Raw genomic sequence first — 21,661 nt, 5'->3', positions numbered from 1 at the left:
ATAACTAGAGAGCAAATGAGATAATTCTGTGTACTAAGATAAATTTTCTTGTATCTTCTTACACATTTAAGATCTTTATTCATATGACATGATAATAAAGTAGTTTAATTAACTTTTAAATGTAACCCTCAAAAAATTCTGTCATGAGCATTTTAACTTGCTCATGAGTTACTAACTTTAATTTTCCTTATTTAGTTAACTCTTTCCATACAGGTAGGGTTCAGAGAGAATGCCATCACATTTGTAGACTTGCATTCAAACTTTTATTAAATTACTGTTTAATAAATGAGTGTCAATAAATTTAACATCAAATTGTAGTTTATAAGTTAAATACTAGACTTAAACATTATTTAATTTTTTTTAAGTTAAAAGTAAATATCAAAATAACTAAATACTGATTTTTGTATGTCATGTGGAATATTATCTTCTGCTTTTATGATACAATACAATGTCTATAGCTTTTTGCAATTAGAAACTCAAATTACCAATATTGATATAGCTAGAATATACAACAGAAAACTCCTGTTTTTCTATATGCTGATATATCATTATATTTAGCAAATTCATCAAACTGGATCTTCCTATTTTGATAACTACATTATTCTCTTGATCATCCTAAAGCATTTATGTGGGTAAATTGTTATTACCACTGCAAAATTTAAAAAAAAAATGATTAGGCAGTATGCAAATAGAAAATGAAGTTTTGTAGACCAATTTACAGCTTAGTTACAAAGTCTGATAGACTACAGTGGAACTTTATGGTATCAGTAAAGTTATCTATAATTTTTGTTATTTCAAAATGCATACAGAAAACCTACAAAAATTATTTCTTTATCTCCATGTGGGAAATTCAATGAGCCTCAGCAAGTACAAAGAAACTTTGTAACATATAAGTAATAGAGATTATTGTTTTCTATATATTTTCATTTTACTGTCCTATGTTTAAGAGAAATAACTAAAACTTAAGAATTTATTTGTAAATGGTAATTTTATGTAGATATATATGTGCATATGAAGTGAATGGTAACAGAAGTCACTTTTTTTTATACAAAATACTAGTATGCTAGTACTAAGAAAAGTAAAATATATGTGCCTCTTGAAAGACCAGTTTTATGCTATCCCATGGTAACACGAGTTGCAAACTCGCTCCTTAATTTACAACTCGTGTGGCAGTGTTATTAGTTAAACATGGCTCAAAGGGCAATAAAACAAAAAAACTAATAAATACAAATAGATGTACACTGCTGTTATGAGATTTATGCTATTTAGAATAATAATATATGATCATATTGTGGATTTTTTAATGTTATTTGGTTTTATTTTTTATTTTGAAAAATTAGATTTGAATAACAAAAAGAATAAGATTTAGTAAGATTGGGGATTAAAAATAGTAAGTACAAGTCTTTATCTTTTACTAGTGTTACACATAGTACAACTTAAATTAGGCATAGTATGCATAATGGTTCTTTAGGCTTACTTATAATTCAACTTGCAGTGAAATTGTAAGACAAATTAAATACATTGTTTAACATAATAAAAATAGTCTAAAAACTAGTTAATTGTCAGACTTAGTCTACTGGTATTTAGTCAAAGTATTGAGTGTTTATTTTAGTCCCACAAATAATATTGTTAAGACTAGTTAAAGGGTTAAGTGTTCCCAGTTCGTTAGGTGACAGATGCAAAGAATGGGTTTGATTTGGGAACGCTGGACTACTATGCACTTTTAAGGAAGCTAGTAGTGAAAATGTCCAAATTTATATGTAGAGTTTGCAGGTAGGAAGAAATGTTGGAAGCTTCCCTTACTAAAGTTGGAGAAACAGATAAAGAGAAGTATAAACTGTGGGAAATGACAGCAGAACTTCAAGAGGACATTAAGCTTTTATATGCAAGGAAGCATCATCTAAGATTTACAATGCATTCAGGAAACTAGAAAGTGTAGTATCAGGGTTAAAAGTAGTGAAATTAAGTGTAAAGATCCCATTCTATGTAAAGAAGGAACTACTGAATGGAGGGAAAGCAAGAGGATCAGAGAAGGATACAGATTATGAACTAAAAGAGGTACTATGAAATTTGATTCCTTGATACAGTATGTGGGGTAGATAAGGAGAAAAAAAGAGTTAGATTACCTGGGGCACAGATGGAAGACGTAAACAACAGAGCAAGGGTGCTGGCAACAATGCACAAAGGAGCTAATGATATAGGGTTGAGTAAGTCAGAGGAGTTGATTAATAAGCACGAGGGATTAATAAAAGCATTACAAAACAAAGGTCATACATTAATTGTATCAGGAAAAGTGCTAAGAATTAATTGGGGAGATGAAATTTTGAGGTCACTAGAGCTAAATGCTGAAATTAACATGTAAGAATGAGCAGGTTAGCTGGTTGGATTTGTGGGATCAGTTCAGTGGTATTGGTAGAAATAAAAGGTTTTTGATATAATGGGAATAAGTGAAACATGGTTACATGTAGATGATTTTGATAACAAAGTTCTTTGAAATACATAGATATAGGTTACTTAATAGGAGCAGAGTAGTAAAAGAAGGGGAGGAGTGTCTATGTATGTATGTATGTGTGTGTGTGTATATACACACACACACACATACATAAAGAGTGAGTTACGTCCTATTGAAGGTGAGGATATTAAGAATAATAGCAAGAAGACTGAATCCATTTGGGTTTCTGTTAGTGTACCATTAAAGGGGAAAAGCTATCTGTAGGAATTTGTTACAGACCAACAGATGAATCTTATAAAATTGATGAGAAACTTTACAGTAAGACTGAGATTTCAGCTGTTAATGAAGTCATAATTATAGTTGGTTTTAAGTTCAGATGCACTCACTAGGAAAGATCAGGTCAAATCATATGGGAGAGAGGTTTCTAGAAATTGTTGAAGTTGGATTTCTTCACCAACTGGTCAAGGAACCTACCAGAAATGCTATTTTAGATTAGGCATAAGTGATTATAGCTCTATTAAAAGTTCAATGTTTTGCTGTATATGAAAATTTGGAATAATGATATTTTGATTCCAAATTTCAAAAATGCATATTTTGAAGGGATGCAACAAGAATTACCTGTTGTGAATTGGACAGCTGAGTTACTTAGAGACATTGCAAATGTTAAAAATTTTTAAAGGAAAATTTTCAATATCCAAAATAAATACATCCCTTATAGAAAGAAAAGGTTAGTTGTAAGTAAAAAACCAGGTTGGATCACAAAGGGTGTAAAGAAAAAAATTAAAGAAAAGCATCACAAATTGAAGAAATTTTAATTGACTGATATTATAAAAAATTCAGAATATCAATGAAATTGGTCAAACAGGAAATTAGGACATCCAAAAGAACGTATAAAAGCAAATTTGTCTGAAAACATAAAAATTAACATTAAGGGTTTTTAAAGTAGCAGTAAATGAAATGATATGATGGGGATAGAATCCTTGTGGGATGATAAAAGAAGGTTTGCATCAAGATGATTATAAAATAGCTAGGTTATTAAATTCTAATTTTTCTTCAGTCTTCACTGATGAATACTTAAGCAGTATTTCTCATTTTGAATAAATGGTAAATGAAAACGAAGTTGAAAAAGATAAATGCATAAATTCTGAACTTGTTAAAATAAAACTGAAAAGTTTAAAGAATAATAAGTTTTCTTGCCCAGATAATATTTCTCAATGGGTTTTAAAGGAGGTCCAAGGATTGGTTATTGAGCAACTTACCACAGGTTTTTGTAAGTCTTTGAATAGTGGAGAAAGACCTACAGATTGGTAATTAGCTAATGTCCTATCTTCAAGAGAGGTAATAGAAGTTGTTCCAGTAATTATAGGCCTATTAGTCTTGCATCAATTGTGGGAAAAGTTTTGGAAAGTCTGATAAAAATATACTGTGCACAGTCCTTTAACAAAGATTAGAATTTTATTGGATAATTAATGTGGTTTCACTAAAATTAAATCTTGCCTTACAAATCTTTTGACATGCATTGAAAATGCTGCTGCATAGACAGACGAGGGGGTAAGGATGTAGATTTGGTATACCTGTATTTTCTGAAAGCATTTGACAAAGTGCCATATAAAAGGCTTGTAAAGAAACTTATCTCTATAGATGTAAGAGATAAGTTAATCAGAAGTGTGGCTTGATGGAAGAAAGCATAGGATTGTTATAAAGAGTTCAGTCAAACTGGATTAATGTTGCAAGTGGTGTATGTCAGGGCTCAGCATAAGAACCATTGATCTTTTTGATATGCAATAATAACATAGATAAAATAATGGTCAATAAATTACTTACATCTTCTGTTGATAAAGTCTTGGGTATTGCTGGCTGTGAAGAGGATGCTGATACTTCACAAAAGGATTTAAATCATATGGTGAATTGAATAAATAACTGGCAGATGGGAAGAATAAAGATAAATGCAAGATATTGCATGCAGGTTATCATAATTTGAATGGGAATAACCTTACGAGTGCCATGAAAGAAAAAGATCTTGGTGTAATGATTGATCAATTTTCCTAAGCTATCCAAGCAGTTGCTAGTGGAGGGATAAATAGGATTTTAGGTTGTATTTACAGAAACATGGAATACAAGTCTAAAAAGGTCAGGCCATATTTGGAGTATTGTGTTCAGTCTTGGGCTCCTTACCTTAGGAAAGACACTAAACTGATGGAAAAGGTTCAGAGGAGGGTTACTAAAATGGTACCTAGAATGGAGAGATAGTCATACGAAAAGAGATTAAGATACTTGAAATTGCTTCCTCGTGGAAAAAGAAAATTTAGCAGAGATCTGATTGAAATATTTATGATTGTAAAAGGAATTCATAACGTTGATGCATCAACATTTTTCATACTTAACACTGAGAACTATAAAACTATGGGACACAAATATAGATTTAAGCAAGGTACAAGCTGTCTTCAACTTTTATTTTTCAAATAGTTTGGTTGGCTTATGAAATGGGCTGCCTTCACATATTGTGGAGGCAGTAAATTTGAGCGAGCTTAAAAGAAAGCTTGATAGATATACAAATGATAAGTACTGGCTTTAAGTTCTTATTTTTTTAATAGTTTTAATTTGGCTTAGAGGACGGGTTGGGTGTTTGGTGTTTTATGGCGCAAATCAACTGGGCTAGCTGTGCCAAACAAGCGGTAAAAAATTAAAAATTAAATTATTAAAAGTTGTAAAGATGAATCATTTTAAAAACCAAAATTTTAATTTCTAAATTAACAACTTAAATAGTGTTAAAAAGGCCTACAGCCCTTAAAAAATTAAAAAAATTTGTAAGATGTACAGTGTCACCATTGCCAATGACGCTGTTCAGCATCAGGGGTAAACCTGTGGGCAAAACATGTCTAAAAATGGTGCTGTTGCTCAGAGTTATAACAAAGGGTACAACAGTAAAATGTAGACTGTTGTGACTTGGGTGTGACACAGATCACACATTAGTGCATCAGTCCCAGATAAAAGAAAACAATGAGTTAAAAAACTGTGACCAATGTGTAGTCTAGTTAGAACAACTTCCTCCTTCTGATCCTTATGGAAACAAGAGAGCCAAAGTCCAACAGAGTCTGGAAAAGCTTGTTATTACATTGTTTACTCCAACTCGATTGCTGACTGGTGCAGAGCTGAACTGTTAATACAGTACAATAATCCATGTATGGAACAGCCATGGTAGTGATAGCATCAGAGCAGACAGACTAAGCTATGGTGTCAGTGAGCTCACTTCGTGAATATTAATATGGCCTAGTATCCAGAAGAACTGGATAGAAGTAGACATTAAAGGGAAATGGGCCAGTTGATTTTGAATATCGGTGAGAAAAGGGTGAGAGCTATCATGAAGCAATTCCAGGGCCAGTAGACAGCTAAGTGAGGTGGTATAAATAGAACAATTCAAGTGTTGCTTAGCATCTATGTGATCCAGGGCAAGAGAAACTGGCATACAATTTAGCAGTGAACACAGAAACTGTAGTGGGGATTCTGTGTGCATCCACTGAACCACAACAAACCATGGCAGAGCTTACAGAGTCACCAAACTTCAAAACATCCATATAAATGGGAATGAAAGGATGGTTTGAAAGATATTTAACAAACAAAAGACAGTATTTCCAATCAGGAGTATCTGCCTTCCTCAGATGACTTAAAGAAGGTCATACTTGGGGATGGTAATAAGCCATGGTGGGATGGGCTGATCAGTGGATATTGATGTCATTCAATGACAGACCCAATTAATCCAACTGTGTCTAGATATGAAGGTCAAAAGGAACAATGGCAGACTGTCTGCTCTGAAAAGCATGATCCACTAAGAAAGGAATACACACAACCCCAGGTGGGGTGCTATGGACAGTTGCTAATGACAGAGGTGTAGAGAAGGTTCATGAGACTTTGTGTATAAGCTCTGGACTGGTAAAGTGCAGAAAGCCCCCATGCAAAGCCAAAGCTGATGGTAAACAGGGTCCAGTGATGCTCTTAGCAGAACAGAAACCAAAAATGTATGGTCAAGATTTACTGAATGAGGGAGTGATAAATCTTTAGCATAGAACATCGATCCTTCTCTCCAAGCAGTAGAAGAGAGAACATGGAGGATGTTCAGTGCCCATGAACCCTAAGAACTTTGCCTCAAGGACCACTGGAAGCACAATTTAACTGACAAGATTGAAGTGAACACCCCATTAGTGGCAAGAGTGCATGCAGATGGCTTTAGAGAAAGAAAAGGTAAAACTGTTTGCTGTGGTCTACTTCAGTAAACAACTGATGGTAGTCTGTAGCTGCCACTCAATAAATCTCAGGATGACTGACAGGAGATGTGAAAGTCATTGACTTAGAGCCTGTAGGAGAGAGTTGTTCAGTGATCACACTAATCTTTATACTGAAAAGTGTGACACTCAAAACATAGCTCTGAAAGACTCCAAGTTTCTGTAGAAAAAACAGGAGAGTATCAAACCCACATGAACTTGGAATCTCTGGCTCATTAAACATTTTAATGGGCAAATGGAGACAGCTCAGCAAAACAATTGGATAGTAGTCTGAAGGAATCTTGGGATCCTTCCCAGGCTTAGAAAAAAGATAGGACAATTGCCTGGCACTAAGCATCACAAAAAGCATTCTCCTGACAGATCTGATCCAGTTAAAAACAACAAGAAGAATAGCAAGAGAAGTAGGAGAGAGATAGTGCAGCATCTTGTAGTGTATATCATCAGATCTAACCAATGTACTGCCAGACCAATGAAGAGCAAGCTTGAGATTCACCAGTGTAAAAGGGTGATTATAGTTAGAGACAATCAGTCCAAAAAGAAAGAGGCAATTACTCTGCTCAAGTCTTGATAGCTAAGAAAGTGAAGGATGAAGCAGAAATGCTAGATACCTGGCAAAAGCTTTTATTGAGAGTATCAGTGATGCTCTTGGCATTAGCAACTTCCTGGTCATCAGAATAAAAAGATCAAAAGTGGAAAAGAAGTATACTGCTTCCTGACCTTCCAATCTTGTCCTGTATGACTTTGAAACTGGTGGTAGAAGAGATGCTGCTTGTTAATTTAATCCAAGATTCCTTCTGGTTTTGACGTCTTACCTGTTAGGTGCACAGGCCCACTGAAAAGCGATGAGGTTTGAAAATGTGGTGTACCTACAAAAGGTAGGCCAGTTCTGTTTTTGAACTTTCTATGCCATGTGGCAGGCAGGATTCCACCAAGGACAAGGATACTGTAAAAAACATGTTGAGGTTTTAGGAATACAATGAGCAGCTGCCTGAATAATACAGTCAGTCACTGCTGCCATGCAGTTGTCTATCGGTGGCTTACAGATGACGGCAGGATCAAGTTCTAAGAGAGCAGTGAGAGAGGACCAGTTAGCTTGGTCCAGTTTCCACTGGGGCATGCAGATCAGGTGGTATCAACCACAGCCAGTTTCTCTCAAAATGATAGAAAAAAGATCACTGTCCCAAGGGTTACTGTCAACCCTCTTTGAAAAGTAAATGGAAGCAGATCAAGAGATCAACAGCAGACTAGGTTAATGAAAATAAGTAAAAACACCAGTATTGAAGAGAGAAAGGTTCTGACCTGAGAGCATATGCTCTACGGAGCATTCCCTTCCACCAATATCAGCATCTCTCCCAAGATGATTGTGCCCATTCAAGTCCCCCAGGATTAAAAGGGGAGACAGCAACAGTTCAATGAGAGCATCAAGGTCTGACTGATCATAGGTCTTTCTATGAGAGAGCTATGGCCTCCAAGAGTGTGTTGAGTGGCAAAGACAGGATGGGCACATGCTGATCAACCAGCAGTGCCACCTCTTCATGCACTTGTCCACCACACAACCTGCCATTTCTGTACAGAAGAACTGCCAAAAGGTGACTATATTGGCAGGTTTCAGAAATGTTTCCTGTGAGGAAAGACATAGAGGATGGTAAGAATCAATCATTTCTTGGATATCATCTAGATTAGAACACAAACCTAGGTGAATTGCATGAAGAGCCTTTCTGTTTTTGATCACTTCTTTCTTTATTCTCTTTATTAGAAGGAGGTCTATCAACCATCATAGATCCTGCCCTGGGTCGAGAGGGTAGGTCTCTATCACTGGAAGAAGATTACAACAAAAGAGGGCGTGATTGAATAATCATTCTGCATATTGGGGCCAGAGTAGAAGATGGAACTGTAGAAATGTCAGAACCTGGAACCAGAGGAAGTGGATCCAGGGAGCCACCGGAAGGAGTGATGGGGACAGAAATAGGAGTAGATGTTGACTCATCAACTCTCTAAATCATGGAATGCAAAAGACTTTTTTGTGATCTGTCTGCACTCCCACTGTAGGAGTGGAATGTAGTGTAGTAGCATATATCCAAGATGTAGTGAGGACAATAATTTCTAAGCCTTTGGATAAGAGATATTGTTTAGTCTTCAAACATTGTACCTCTTTCTCCTCCACCCACTTATGACAAGAACAAAAGTGTGAGGGATGTGTACCACTACAGTTGAGACAGTGTGGTTGAGGTTCGCATTCATAGACATCACGGTCTTTGTCACCACAACAAGCACACATTAAAGATTCACTACTTGGCAATGTGAAAGTCAAAATAATTATATTTGTAGGTAGCATTATTCTGTTTGTGTGAGTGGAGATTCAGCACACCACAAAAACACTTTGGGTAGAGAAACCAGTGAGGATCTCAGGAATGTTCTTTAAATCCCTCTCAACTATAACTCTTCTGGAAGAATTCAAAGTTGCATGGGGAGTAACCTTGCTGGGTGCATCCCTGATGCTCTTTGAATTCAGGAGGAGTTTAGTATATTGTGGTGAAGATGTTTCCACCAAAATGTCTCCAAATCGCAACTTCCTTACTAACTTGGGAGAGCCATCAAGCCCCTCTAACTCCTTTTGAATAAAAAATGGGGGACATTTGCCCTCAGGATTTCTTGGATAAGGAATGCATAATTAAAACTTAGTGTAGAATCTGACTGTACAACAGTCATCCAGGCATGGTCGTTTTCAAATAATCTGTTCTTTACCCAATTTTTTCATTTTTATTTTTATATTTTTCATGGATGGGGGTATCTGTAAACTATTGTGAACATACTCAAAAAAGTACAGTATGACTACTTTAGTGGATATGAGTTGGGTGCATTGTTCATAGTTTATAGTCCAAGAGGTGGAATCTTCTTCAGCTCTTTTTCAGTCATGCACTGAAAAAATACATGATTATTTGCCCAGTAACTTATGTATCACTGCATATTATATTATAGTATCTTGCTTATTTGTACTGTAAAATGTATATAAACCTGTGTCTAGTTGCTTCCTTTGTGAGTGAACTATATATCCAAGAACCTTCTATTCTAAGCTCTCTCAATAAGTGTTTGGTTATTTTGACTGACAATTGTATCCATGAAGTAACCATTAAAATATCCATACTATACCATTCGTGTATCTTCATGAAATTTGGCAAGGTTTTAGTAAACACTGCAAGTCTTCTGCACACAAAATAGATTTATAAGACATTTCTCCTAAGATCTGTTCATAAATATATGGAATCTGAGAGCTGACTAGTCTAAGTGCAAGGTGATTTTCATGTTAGGATTAAAAATACTTTTTTCACTCAACAGTTTTCATATTTCATTTGTATAATCTCTAAAACCCACTAAATGAAAATCAAAATTTGTTTTTCTGTAAAAGTTTACAATTTATCTGTTATTTTCTTTACCATTACACTATATGGACTCAGTCAATTTAACTAACTTATAACAACAACAACAAAAAAAAAAAATAAATCTAAATTACTCTCTTTTCTTTCTAGGACAACTGCATATTATAGCATAAAATTACAGTTATTTATCCTAAACAGATTAAGCCTCATAACACTTTGTATCCTTTTTATTTAATTTTATTGTTTTCTGAGTTGTCTAACTAATACTCCCAACATATATGCTTTAAATATGTAGCTCAAGCTACCATACTGAATGATGTAGCACAAGAGACACATTCCAGAATACAAAGTAGTTTTTTTCAGTATCTAACCTAATAATTTTCTAATTTTTATGTTTTAATTGATTTTAGAACAATTAATGAAAAACAAAAAAAAGAAATTTTGTACTGACATTTGGCCTCTTGAAATAATAATCAGTGATGTCGAGAAACCCACTTGTTGAGAAATTTATATGCAAAAACGGCTCGTTTGGGTTGAGAAAATATTTTACATTTTACAGGTTCACAAAGAACCTGACGATGACCAAAGAAGGTCGAAACGTTGTTCGCTCTTCTATGTAAAATATTTTCTCAACCCAAACGAGCCGTTTTTGCATATAAATTTGGCCTCTTGGTTTTTGGTGTCAGCCTAATAAAGAAACTTAAGCCAACTTTTTTTCACTAATGGTACTAATACATTACACAGTATTTTAAATATGTAATTAAAAACAAAATAACAATCCTGTAACTTATAATTTAACTAGCTTTCCACCTAAGGCACAAATGTTTTAAAATAATTCACTTAACTTTCAATCTTTCAGCAAAATATTTAAAAAACCTTTACTAAGAACACGGTAGTATTATACATCATTTGGCAAATTGAAACTTTGTATTTTGTCTGTTATTTTCTATACCCTAAATATATGGGGCCTGTCAATTTGACCAACCTCACAACCACCAGAGAAATTAGGAAATAAATATAAATTATGCTTTTTCCGTTCTAGAACGACTGCAAAATATACCATCAAAAGACACATGTTTACTCTAAATAGTTCAAATCTCATATTATTATTATATAAATATATAATATTAAATATATATATATATATTTATTATTTTTATTATATAGAGCCTCTAATAAATTAGTTGCACCTAGTATTAAAACTCAGATAAACCCTAACCCTATTTCAATAATGTGTTAAAACAAAACAATAAAGTGACTTCATTTCATGGCTTTAATATTACATTTAGACACTTAGGTTAAATAGCATTTTTTGTATCTTTCTTTTTAATGAAACTAAATATAAAAGGTTTTCAAATTTACATTATCAAATCACATAAAATTTTGCTACTTAATGATAACTTTGGATAATAGTTGATTTATGTTTTAATAAACAAGAAACTCACTTAAACCTGAATAATGGCCCAAATACGCATGATGAATCAAATATTAGATTTGTTGGCTGTTTTAAAGTATTGTACATATGAAAATTAAAGTAAAACAAATATAACAATGTTTCTAGTGAAATAACCAAACCACACCCAGTTTATTTTCAAGTAAATTCACCTTTAGTTAAATACAATTTCATTTCTTATCCATTCATTCATTTTTACTTAACTTTACATCTGACACAATAATCTGACCATCTGTACAACCAGTCAATTTTTAGTTTCTTCTTCTTCAATAAATAAAGAGTTTGTTTTATTTTAATACTATATCTTGTCTCTCTCTCACTCATGTACAAAAATTAACTACACCTGTCCTGCACACTAGGTTGTCAAAACATCAGCAATTGCAAAGATCAGATAAATGTAGAATAATTGTAATCCATGTAATGTAATGTAGAATGTAATCCATGAAAAAGAGTGAAAGTCTTAAGCACACTAGACAGTACATTAGTTTAGGAGAGAAGAATAATAAAAGAATTGCAACTCTGGAGATTTAAAAAGTGGGCAACAACAATGATGTACCAAGCAATCACAGATCATTCAGTATATCTATGGTGTTACAATGTAAAAGTATATCTACTTAAATAAGACTACAAATCAGTGTGCAATATATATAAATTTAGTAGAAATACACAATATTTTAAATAGTTTACCTGTTGAGATTGTATTTACAAAACACTTGCCTGAACATGTCTCCAATACTCCAGTAATTACGGTAAGAAGTCCTTGTGGCTTCATTAACAGATTAGTAAGAATCAACCCACATGTTGACTGCAGCCACTTAGAGGCCTTATGCAAGGGCCTTTTCACTGATTTTTTCTAAAATAAAATTATTTATAAAATAGCTACATGGTAATAAAAATATCTTAAGTTTTACGAGTTTTATAAATGGAAATTACATACATTTTTTTAACATCATATGTTTACTGTTTGTCAATAAAAACAATGCACTTTTTACAGATTACATAGCTTATTAAAGCAAAATATTTTTGTACATGATACACATATGAATTATGATTTTTGGAAATTTGAAAATAAGTTTTTGAGAAATGTTTTTATGTTTTTAAAGAAGCAATTAAATATGATTACCTTTGTTGTTCACCTCAATTACACATTTTTGTCTTCCCATATTTTGTAAAACCTTTTTATAACATTTTTATTATACAAGACTAACTTTGTTTTGATTCAAAAAATACTGCACAGTTTATCTGTATTTATGAGCACTAATGTACAATAAAAATAAATTTTTACCACACCAAATTACAACCAAACTGACTTTTTAAATTATTAATCAAAAGTTTCATTTAATATATATTACAATTTTTATATTTATTGAAATAATGAAATTTACCACCTTTCCTTTGTTGATTTTATATACTCATTCAAACAGTTATTTAGCCTGATAAAGCCTAATGTAAAGATGGGGAAACAAACAGTGGCTTTGTTAGCAGAGCAAAACTTGGTTCAGTCAAGTAAAAAATGATGTAACTAAATCTAACAATTCTTAACTTGAACTTGTTCTTTTGTGCAGAGCATAGTTAACCAAAAAATCAAAATTTACCAAAAAAAAAAAAGATATAAAATTAAATGAACAAACCTTTATATCAAATAAATTTAAACTCTGAAGTATACAAGAAATGTATATAAAAATGACTGCAATTTTATATTTTACTACATATATAGTAATTCAGTGATGCTATTGTGCCTTTGGGCAATGAGTAAACCTTACTAGGTGCCATAGGGTTAATCTGACAGAAAATTACAGAAACAAGATTGGTTTATGTCCAGTACTTAACACTACTATCCTTACATAATAAATAAATTACAGTGCTACTTGTTTTCAACACAAAACACAAACCCACACAGTCTTTTTTTTTACTTGTTTCCTTTTTTTTTTATAACTAACAAAGGCTAATCTCAGAAATGAAAAAAACACCACCTCCCAAAAAACAGGGTAAAAAATACATTTGTTTACAGTATATTTATGCTTAGTTGCACCTTCCAATTTCAGAAAGTAAAAACATATTACTTTAACAGAATAGGAACACCATGATAAGGTGTTCTGTACAAAAGGTATTAATATGAAGCTTAACACTTCCTATTTTATCATACACTAAGCACCTTCTTTTTTCATGGCTATAGTCTACAATATTTTTGAAAAACTGCATGTTTAAATAAATCTTAAAACTTAACAGATAAATTTATGGATCTTACTGGTTTTTGGTAAATTAATTTCCAATGTTTTGTTGAAGTACTACGTCTAGTTATGGACGTGCATATATAAAAGTAGAAAAAAAGGAGTGAAGTAAAGACAAATATTAAGTGAAATAAAATGAGTTCAGTCAAATCAATAATATTTATAAATTGATCAATAATACTGCAAGTTCTAGGTCTTATTTTCTGGAAACTGATATAATATTTTCTATATTAAGTATGTGGAGTTACATCTGGCCTTTGTGTGTGTGTGTGGGGGGGGGCTTTGGGAGGCTAATAATGCTATTTTAAGGCAAATCATGGCCATCCCTATATATATTTACTAAGCACAACTTGTAAAATTTCTCTATTTTCACACTGACACACTGTGTTAATTGTTAAACTATAAAACAATAAAATTACAAATATTCTATAATTTTATAAAGTAGATAAATTTAAAAGGTGCAAACAGAACTTCCATTTCTTAAATAAATTTAAACTACATAAAATTTCAATCACAACATACAAAAACATGTACCACAGAGGTATAAAGACCTCATTTTAGACAAAATTAAATGCAAGAAATTAAAGGTCTCAGATTAATAATTTGACTTTCAAAAGCCATCTGCAAGTCATTTCCATTTCATTCAAACATATTTTCTCTTTTTTCTCACTATATGTAGATATGTTTGTGTGTGGGTTTGTGATTTCAGTTTTAACCCTAGCTTTTTTGTTTTTTTAAAGCTTACTTCTAGTGATGAATGAGAAGGTGCTCCCTGAAGGAGAATCAGTTCTCGTACCAACAGTGGTGGGTACATCCTGTTCATTACTACATAAAGCTTGGGCTTTAACAAACGGCGATCTTCCCACATCTCAAGAATAAGGTGTTCATCTGACTGAGGAGCAGGACCTAAAAAATATATCACTGTACTTTGTAATAAAACACATACATGAAAAATCATGTTTGTTTTTTAAGTTACTATGAAAATAAAAGGTTAATAGATTGAAATTATTATAAACTTAAACATAGTAACTTAGCTAAAGGAAAGAAAATATAGAAACTAGATCTAGACAGTTACTTACATTAAACCTGCAGGAATTAACTATTAAAACAGGAAAAGCCCATTACAATTGATTTTATATAAAATACATTTTCAAAAATTTTCTTTGAGTGAGTTGAATTTAAAGAAATACTCCAAACAACCAAGTCAAAGTGGAAGAAGTCTAAATTTTACATTTGTAGAATTAAAACAATTTTCAAATAGGTACTTATCTCTGAAGTACAAAAGGGCTTTACTTACCAAGTTATTCTCATGCTTTCAACGAATGTGTAACTGGTTCTGAGCATGTGTTAACTTACCCAGAGTTCTTTATTCTCTCACCTTCCATGTGACACACATACATTCTGCATTTCTGCCATAATCCAGGTTTCACAGATGCAATAGTGATGGAAAAATTAATTTCTTCCAATTGTGGGGAGGTGAGTGAGAGTTAATTACCTATTTATTTATTTTAAAATTGATTTTACTTCTAAAAATAAACTTCAAGACAGTTTTACCTCAGAAATATGAAAAGTCAGAACACTTACACCGAAATAAAGTACATAACCAAAGAGAGTCACAAGGCTCTTAATCAAAAAGGTAAAAAAACTTGACAACAACAGCTGAAAGATGCAATCAAGTAGAATTTGAGAATCCAGAACAAAAGTAAAATTCAATGAACTAATTAATAGGAGAATAGAATGGAAAGGATAAAGCTCAAAAGAGACTAAATCAAATAAGAGATATAAAACTTTACTCTAAGCAGGATATCTCACAGCCTTAGACACTTTAAATACCTTATCATAGGGGAACGGGAAGCACGTAAAGCTATTTGCACTTTCAAGTGTGGTGACAGATTTCAGTGTTACAGGTAGTCACGGTCACAGGAAAACAGTAATAGCTATCAACTGAACACATGCCTTTCACTAAAACCCTCCACATCCAGGTTTAAAAAATTCACCAACTCACAATACCATTTAGTCAGCATGTATCCATGAAGAACTGAAAGGATCCAGACTTAGGTCAGCTTGGAAATTCTAGAGCACTGCAACTAGAACATCAGATATATTAAGAAAAGATAAAAACATACATCAAAAAAGGTATTCCCATCATGGTTGGGGCTATGAAACATTGTATGGACAATGATCCTCGTAACTCCAATGTAGTGAATGCTATATTAAGATGTGCAAAGAGAAGTGGGAGAGATACTTGTAAAAGCATTATCAATTACCAAATGTCATTCTTTGTCCAGTTTTAGAAAGCATCACCCTCTCATTGAGCACTAGTAGAAAGGGCAGAATTTTATCTGGGATAATAACAGAGGTATGTGTAACATGCAAGATTACATACTGAATGAATTCATTCAAACACACTCACACATTATAAAGAACAGCTTTTTCTTGTTGTTTATTTTTTAATTGAATGACTGCACAATCCCAAATACCCCTGTAAATGTTAATAGGGGTTTGAGGAAGTATGTGTTTGATGGGTTACCATGTACAACATCAATGTGAATCCAAGTGATAACTGAGAAGATAATAGAGAATCACTCACCTACTAGGATTACATCTGGCTTGAGGAATCAAAGTTGAAGCAAATGGAACTCCCAAAACTCATGAGAGAGCAATGCAATGTAAATTAAACTTTAATGACCTATTTTAATTTGTTCATGTACCAGTCAGCAAAATATTCTCAAAAGGATACTATGGCCTTCTTGCCAAACACATTATTAAATGGTAAACTAGGTAAGATGTAACCTAAACTTTACTTGTAACATAGTTCGAGTACACTAAAGTAAAAAAAGATAGATGAATTTCATTAGTTAACTTCTTAATTTACCAAAAGCAGAATCCAAAAAGCATCATTCATTATAATTTATTAACACCCTTTTTCTAAGATCTCTTGAAGGTTTTCAGTATGTGAGAGATAACAATAAACAGCCCTTAAAAAAAAACATTCCCCCAAAGAAAAATCAGGTTTAGTTGCAGCAGATAACCCAGAAGATAAGAAACAGTGCTTACTTTTAAATTACACATAGGAAGGCTTGATCTGAAAGTAAGGCCTTGCAAGTAAATAAATGACATAAAGAAAAGATGTCAGAACACATCTCCTGTCTAGTGCAAACAATAAAAGAAAATATGACTCAAGGGAAGATGATTAAAAATGGATAGATAAATGTGGTTTATTGACAAAAAGCAACATGACTATACGTGCCAAACCACAGGCTAGTTGGTGGTTTATGGCTAAAAGTAACAAGGCTTTTGCACCAAAAAAGTGGTAAAAAAGTAAAAGTAAAATTTTATAAATTGTTAAAATAAATCGAGTTAAAAACTAAACAATGTTCTAAGGTTAAATAAATGAAACAAAAAGTTAAAAAGGCCAATAGTAAATAAAAATTAAAAAAACAATTAAGTTGAACAGTATTACCATTGCCAATGCCACTGTCTAATGTCAGGAGTAAGCACATAGAAAAGACATTCTAAAATGGTTCTGCCACTCATAGTTATAATGACGACATGACTGTATAATGTGGGCTATTGTGACTTAGGTGTCACAAAGGCCATACATTGGAGGAACAAACCCAGATAAAATAAAACAATAAGTTAAAACTGTGACCACCTAGCCATGACAACTTCCTCCTTCCTCCTTTCAATCTTTTCAAAATCAAGACAGCCAAAGAGCAAAAGTTTGTTTTCACATTGCTCACTCCAAATTGACTGACAATTGGCACAAAGCTGAGCCTTGAATACAGGACTGAATTCCATATATGGGACAGCCACAGCTGTGACAACACCAGAGCAGAAGGACTTAGCTGTAGTGTCAGCAAGCTCATTCCTGCAGATACCGATATGGTCAGGTATCCAGAAAAACTTCATAGCAACTGAATATTAAGAAAAATGGGCCAGTCATTTTTTAATATTAATGAGAACTGGGTGAGAACTAGCAATTTCAAGGTCGGTAAATAGCTAAGAGAGTCAGTATAATTGGTATAATCTGTGTGCTGCACAGCTTACATGATCCAAGGCAAGAAAAATGGCATACAACTTAGCAGTGAGCACAGAAACTGAAGAGAATCCTGTGGGAAACCATCAAGCCATAACAAACCATGGCAGAGTTCAATAGTCCCCTGATTTTGAGCCACCACTATAAATGAGAATAAAAGAATGATTCAAAAGACGTTCAGTAGAGAGAAGACAGTAATTCCAATTGAGAGTATCCACCTTCCAGAGATGACTCAAAGAATGGTCACAGGTGAGGATTTTAATAAGGCATGGAGATATGGGCTGATCAGTGGAGACAGCAACGTCATCCAGCGATAAACCCAATATAGTCAGCTGTGCCTGGATATGAAAACCTAAAGGAAGAATAGTAGATCATCTATTTCAAAAGAGCATAGCCTACTGATGAAGGAAGTCACAACTACAGGTGGGATGCTGTGGTAAGTTTGTTTGTTTGTTTTTTTGAATTTCGCACAAAGCTACTCGAGGGCTATCTGTGCTAGCCATCCCTAATTTAGCAGTGTAAGACTAGAGGGAAGGCAGCTAGTCATCACCGCCCACCGCCAACTCTTGGGCTACTCTTTTACCAATGAATAGTGGGATAAACCGTCACATTATAATGCCCCAACGGCTGAAAGGGTGAGCATGTTTGGCTGTGGTAAGAATCAAAGTTTAGTAGCATACTGCAAAGAGAGTTGCAAATAGAAGTGGTTAAGAAGAGGTTTGTAGGACACAGTGTACAAATTCTGAACTGGAGAGTGTGGATAGACCCTGTGCAAAGCCAAAGCCCCAGAGGGTGAATGGAGTCCAGCATCTTTAAGGCTGAGATCCTGATATAACTATAGACCAGAAACTCAGTCCAGTTAGGAACAAATTACAGCATGATAGATCTTAAGGACAGAACATAGATCTGCAACCCTAAAAGTGAAAGAGAGGGCATGGAGGATGTTCAGTACCTTTGTACAGTTAACATGTAGTTGCTTTATATGAGGAATGAAAGTAAACTTACAGTCAAAGATAAGTCGCAAAAAACTTTGTTTCAGGGATCACAGGAAGAACAACATCACAGAGATGGAGTTTCTGACTGGTGTGTAGACCTTGTTGGTAGCAAAAATGCATGCAAGTAGTTTTGAAAAAAGAAAAGTTGAAACCATTTGCTGTAGTCCACTTCAACAAGTGACTGAGGGCAGAATGATGCTGCCTTTCAATAAATCTTGTATTCAATGATCAATACAAGATGTGGAAGCCATCAAGTAGAGCCCATTTGCAACAGGAGAGGAAGCTGTATAGTGATAGCATTGATACAGCCCTAAGGGATTGCAAGTTCCTGTGTGAAAAAATGGGAAAGAGTGAAACCTACAAACTTGGAATTGCTTGTCTAATAAAAAAATTACAAAATGGGCAAATACTACACAACATATACGTATGGAGGCCCTGCAAAATGCTGTACTTCCATGTAGTGTCATAAGCCTTCTCAAGATTGAAGAAAACAGAAAAAAATGTTCTCTCTTAAGAAAAGCTTCCCTGATTGATGTTTTAAGCTAATTCAGGTGATCCATAGTGGAGCACTGTTGACAAAACTCACACTGGGTGGGTGAGAGAAGATATTGTTTGATTCAAGAAACCATACAAGACAAACGTTAACCATCCTCTCTATAATTATAAGAAGACAGCTCATCAAAGCAATTAGACAATAATCAGAAGGAATCTTGGGATACTTCCCAGGCTCAATAAAAGGTAAAATGATGTGCCAAGCATCAGGTAAAAAACATGTTCTCCTGCCAGATCCAGTAAAAAAGAACCACAAAAGAGCAAAAGATAGAAAAGATAAATGGTGCAGCAGCATCTCATAGTGAAAATAATCAGATCCAATCAATGAAGAGCATGCTTCAGTTCCACCAGTATAATGGGGCAATTATAGTTGTAGAGATGATCAGCCTGAAAGGAAAGAGGTGATTACCTGATTGAGACTTGATACTCAAGAAAGCAGGGGCAGAAGCAGAACTGCTGGAAAGATGAGAAAAGCTTTTAGTGAGTGTATCAGAAATGCTCCATACAGCAGTAACTTCCTGGCCAATGGAGAGCAAGATGGTAAGCATACTTCCTGTTGACCTTCTGAATCTTGTCCCATATCATTTTAGAACTGGTGGTATAAGAGATGCTAGTTGTAAATTTAATCCAAAATTCCTTGTGGTTTTAACATTTGACATGCCAAGCATGGACACAAGTCCACTAGAAAGAAACATTGTTAGAAAAAGTGAGATGCCCAGAAAAGATATCTCAGGCCTGTTTCTGAGCCTTCCATGCCTGTGGCTGGCTGGAGACCACCATAGATGAGGATACCATGGGAAACGTGTCAAAGTTTTAGGTATAGAATAAAAAAGCTTCTTCACTGATACAGTCATTAATAGAAGGAAGATATGCAATAGCAGGGTCAAGTTTTGATAGAGAAGTGAATGAGAGTCAGTCACCTTGGTCCAATTCCCATCATAGCACATCCAAGAAAATAGAGAGAAAATTAAAGGGAAGCAGATAGATCAATAGTAGTAAAAGACTGGCTAGGTGCAGAAAACTATGTTAAAAAACCAGTATTGAAGAGAAACCAGCTGTAATCTGAGAGAAGACACTCTACAAAATGACCCTTCCAATCAATATCAGCACCATCCCAAAGGGGATTGTGTCCATTAAAGTCTCCCAGGATGAAGAAGGGAGATGGCGATTGTTTGATAAGAGCATCAATGTCTGGCTGATAATAAGACTTCCCAGGACACATGTAAAAGAGAACAAACACTGATAGTATGACCCAGGGATATACACAGAGCAACATCACAGAGAATCACATGTAAAGTAGTCTAACTACAATGTAAAAAGCAATCCTGATTACAAAAATCAGGAATATGAGTGTAGCTTATGTGTAATAACATAAAATTACTGTGAAGACGAGTCTGAAAATTAAACAATTTCATAGCATGCAGGCAAAAACTTAATGGGTAAAAGTAGAAACATTTGCAGCAGTAGATACCATTCACTTCAGAATTCATAGTGAGTGAAGTAAGCTATCAGCACCACTGTCAACAAGAAAGTCATAGCAGAAAAACACATCTTATGTATGTTCTCCTGACAAATGTGCAATAAGTAGAAAACTCTGGCTAGATGATACATGTTCTGAAAAGCATTCAGAACCTAAAGTCACAAAACTGCTAACAGCATGAGAACAACTTAAAAAGAAATAATTTTTATTATTTTAAGGGTGTGTATATATATCTGATTTAAATTAAAACATGCTAACTCTTTGTATAGATAAAATTGCTTACCAGATACTTTCTCAAGAACTTGAAGAATAGTTGAAAACTTAATATCATAACTGCTCCCATCAAGTTTACTTCCATGGTTTTCTAAATCAGCTTCACCAAATGTATCTGAAAGCTGAATATAAAAATATATTCATTAGAATAATCAACTACTAAGTAAATAAATTGTCATAGCCATACCTTTGTAAAATTGTGGATGATTCAAACTAAATGTCATAAAGGCAATCATCTCTTTTTCTCTTTGGAAGCATAATGTCTAATTCAATGTACATGGCATTATTATATTGATAAACTGGTATTTCAAATAGTTCTTCTCTTCCAAAAGTTAATGTCAATGTCTTACAAGAGTATTAAAAATTATAAATTTTAAAATCAAGTACAAATCCTGGAAGGAAAAATACCATAATTCATAATGCTTAAAACTTTTGTTTATTTTTTATGTTATACTTGTATAAGCAGGGCTCACGCTGTCGCTTGCCATATTCGCCAATGGCTATTATTTTTGTTTTTTGGCAAAGAAAA

The 21,661-nt window shown here is 33.8% G+C and overlaps 1 protein-coding gene across 5 annotated transcripts in view; it reads right to left on the bottom strand.

Annotated features, from left to right (window-relative positions):
- Positions 1-21,661, bottom strand: part of Tango6 (transport and golgi organization 6) — a 111,567-nt gene that overhangs the window by 65,529 nt on the left and 24,377 nt on the right. For 4 of the 5 annotated variants that reach the window (XR_013020621.1, XM_076478809.1, XM_076478811.1 and 1 more), the window contains exons 3-5: positions 21,143-21,254; positions 14,539-14,699; positions 12,250-12,415 (exon numbers count right to left, since the gene is read on the bottom strand). Coding sequence is in view for 4 of the 5 variants with exons in the window: in XM_076478809.1 (XP_076334924.1) it covers positions 12,250-12,415; positions 14,539-14,699; positions 21,143-21,254 (439 nt within the window). In the remaining variant the exon portion in view is untranslated. The remainder of the gene's footprint in view (positions 1-12,249; positions 12,416-14,538; positions 14,700-21,142; positions 21,255-21,661) is intronic. The other variant, XM_076478812.1, reaches the window with a different exon arrangement.

This window comes from Tachypleus tridentatus, chromosome 13, assembly GCF_004210375.1.
Source record: "Tachypleus tridentatus isolate NWPU-2018 chromosome 13, ASM421037v1, whole genome shotgun sequence".
In the NCBI taxonomy this organism is placed as follows: domain Eukaryota; kingdom Metazoa; phylum Arthropoda; class Merostomata; order Xiphosura; family Limulidae; genus Tachypleus; species Tachypleus tridentatus.
Note: the sequence above shows the minus strand (reverse complement) of the source record. Positions and strands in the feature narration are given on the sequence as shown.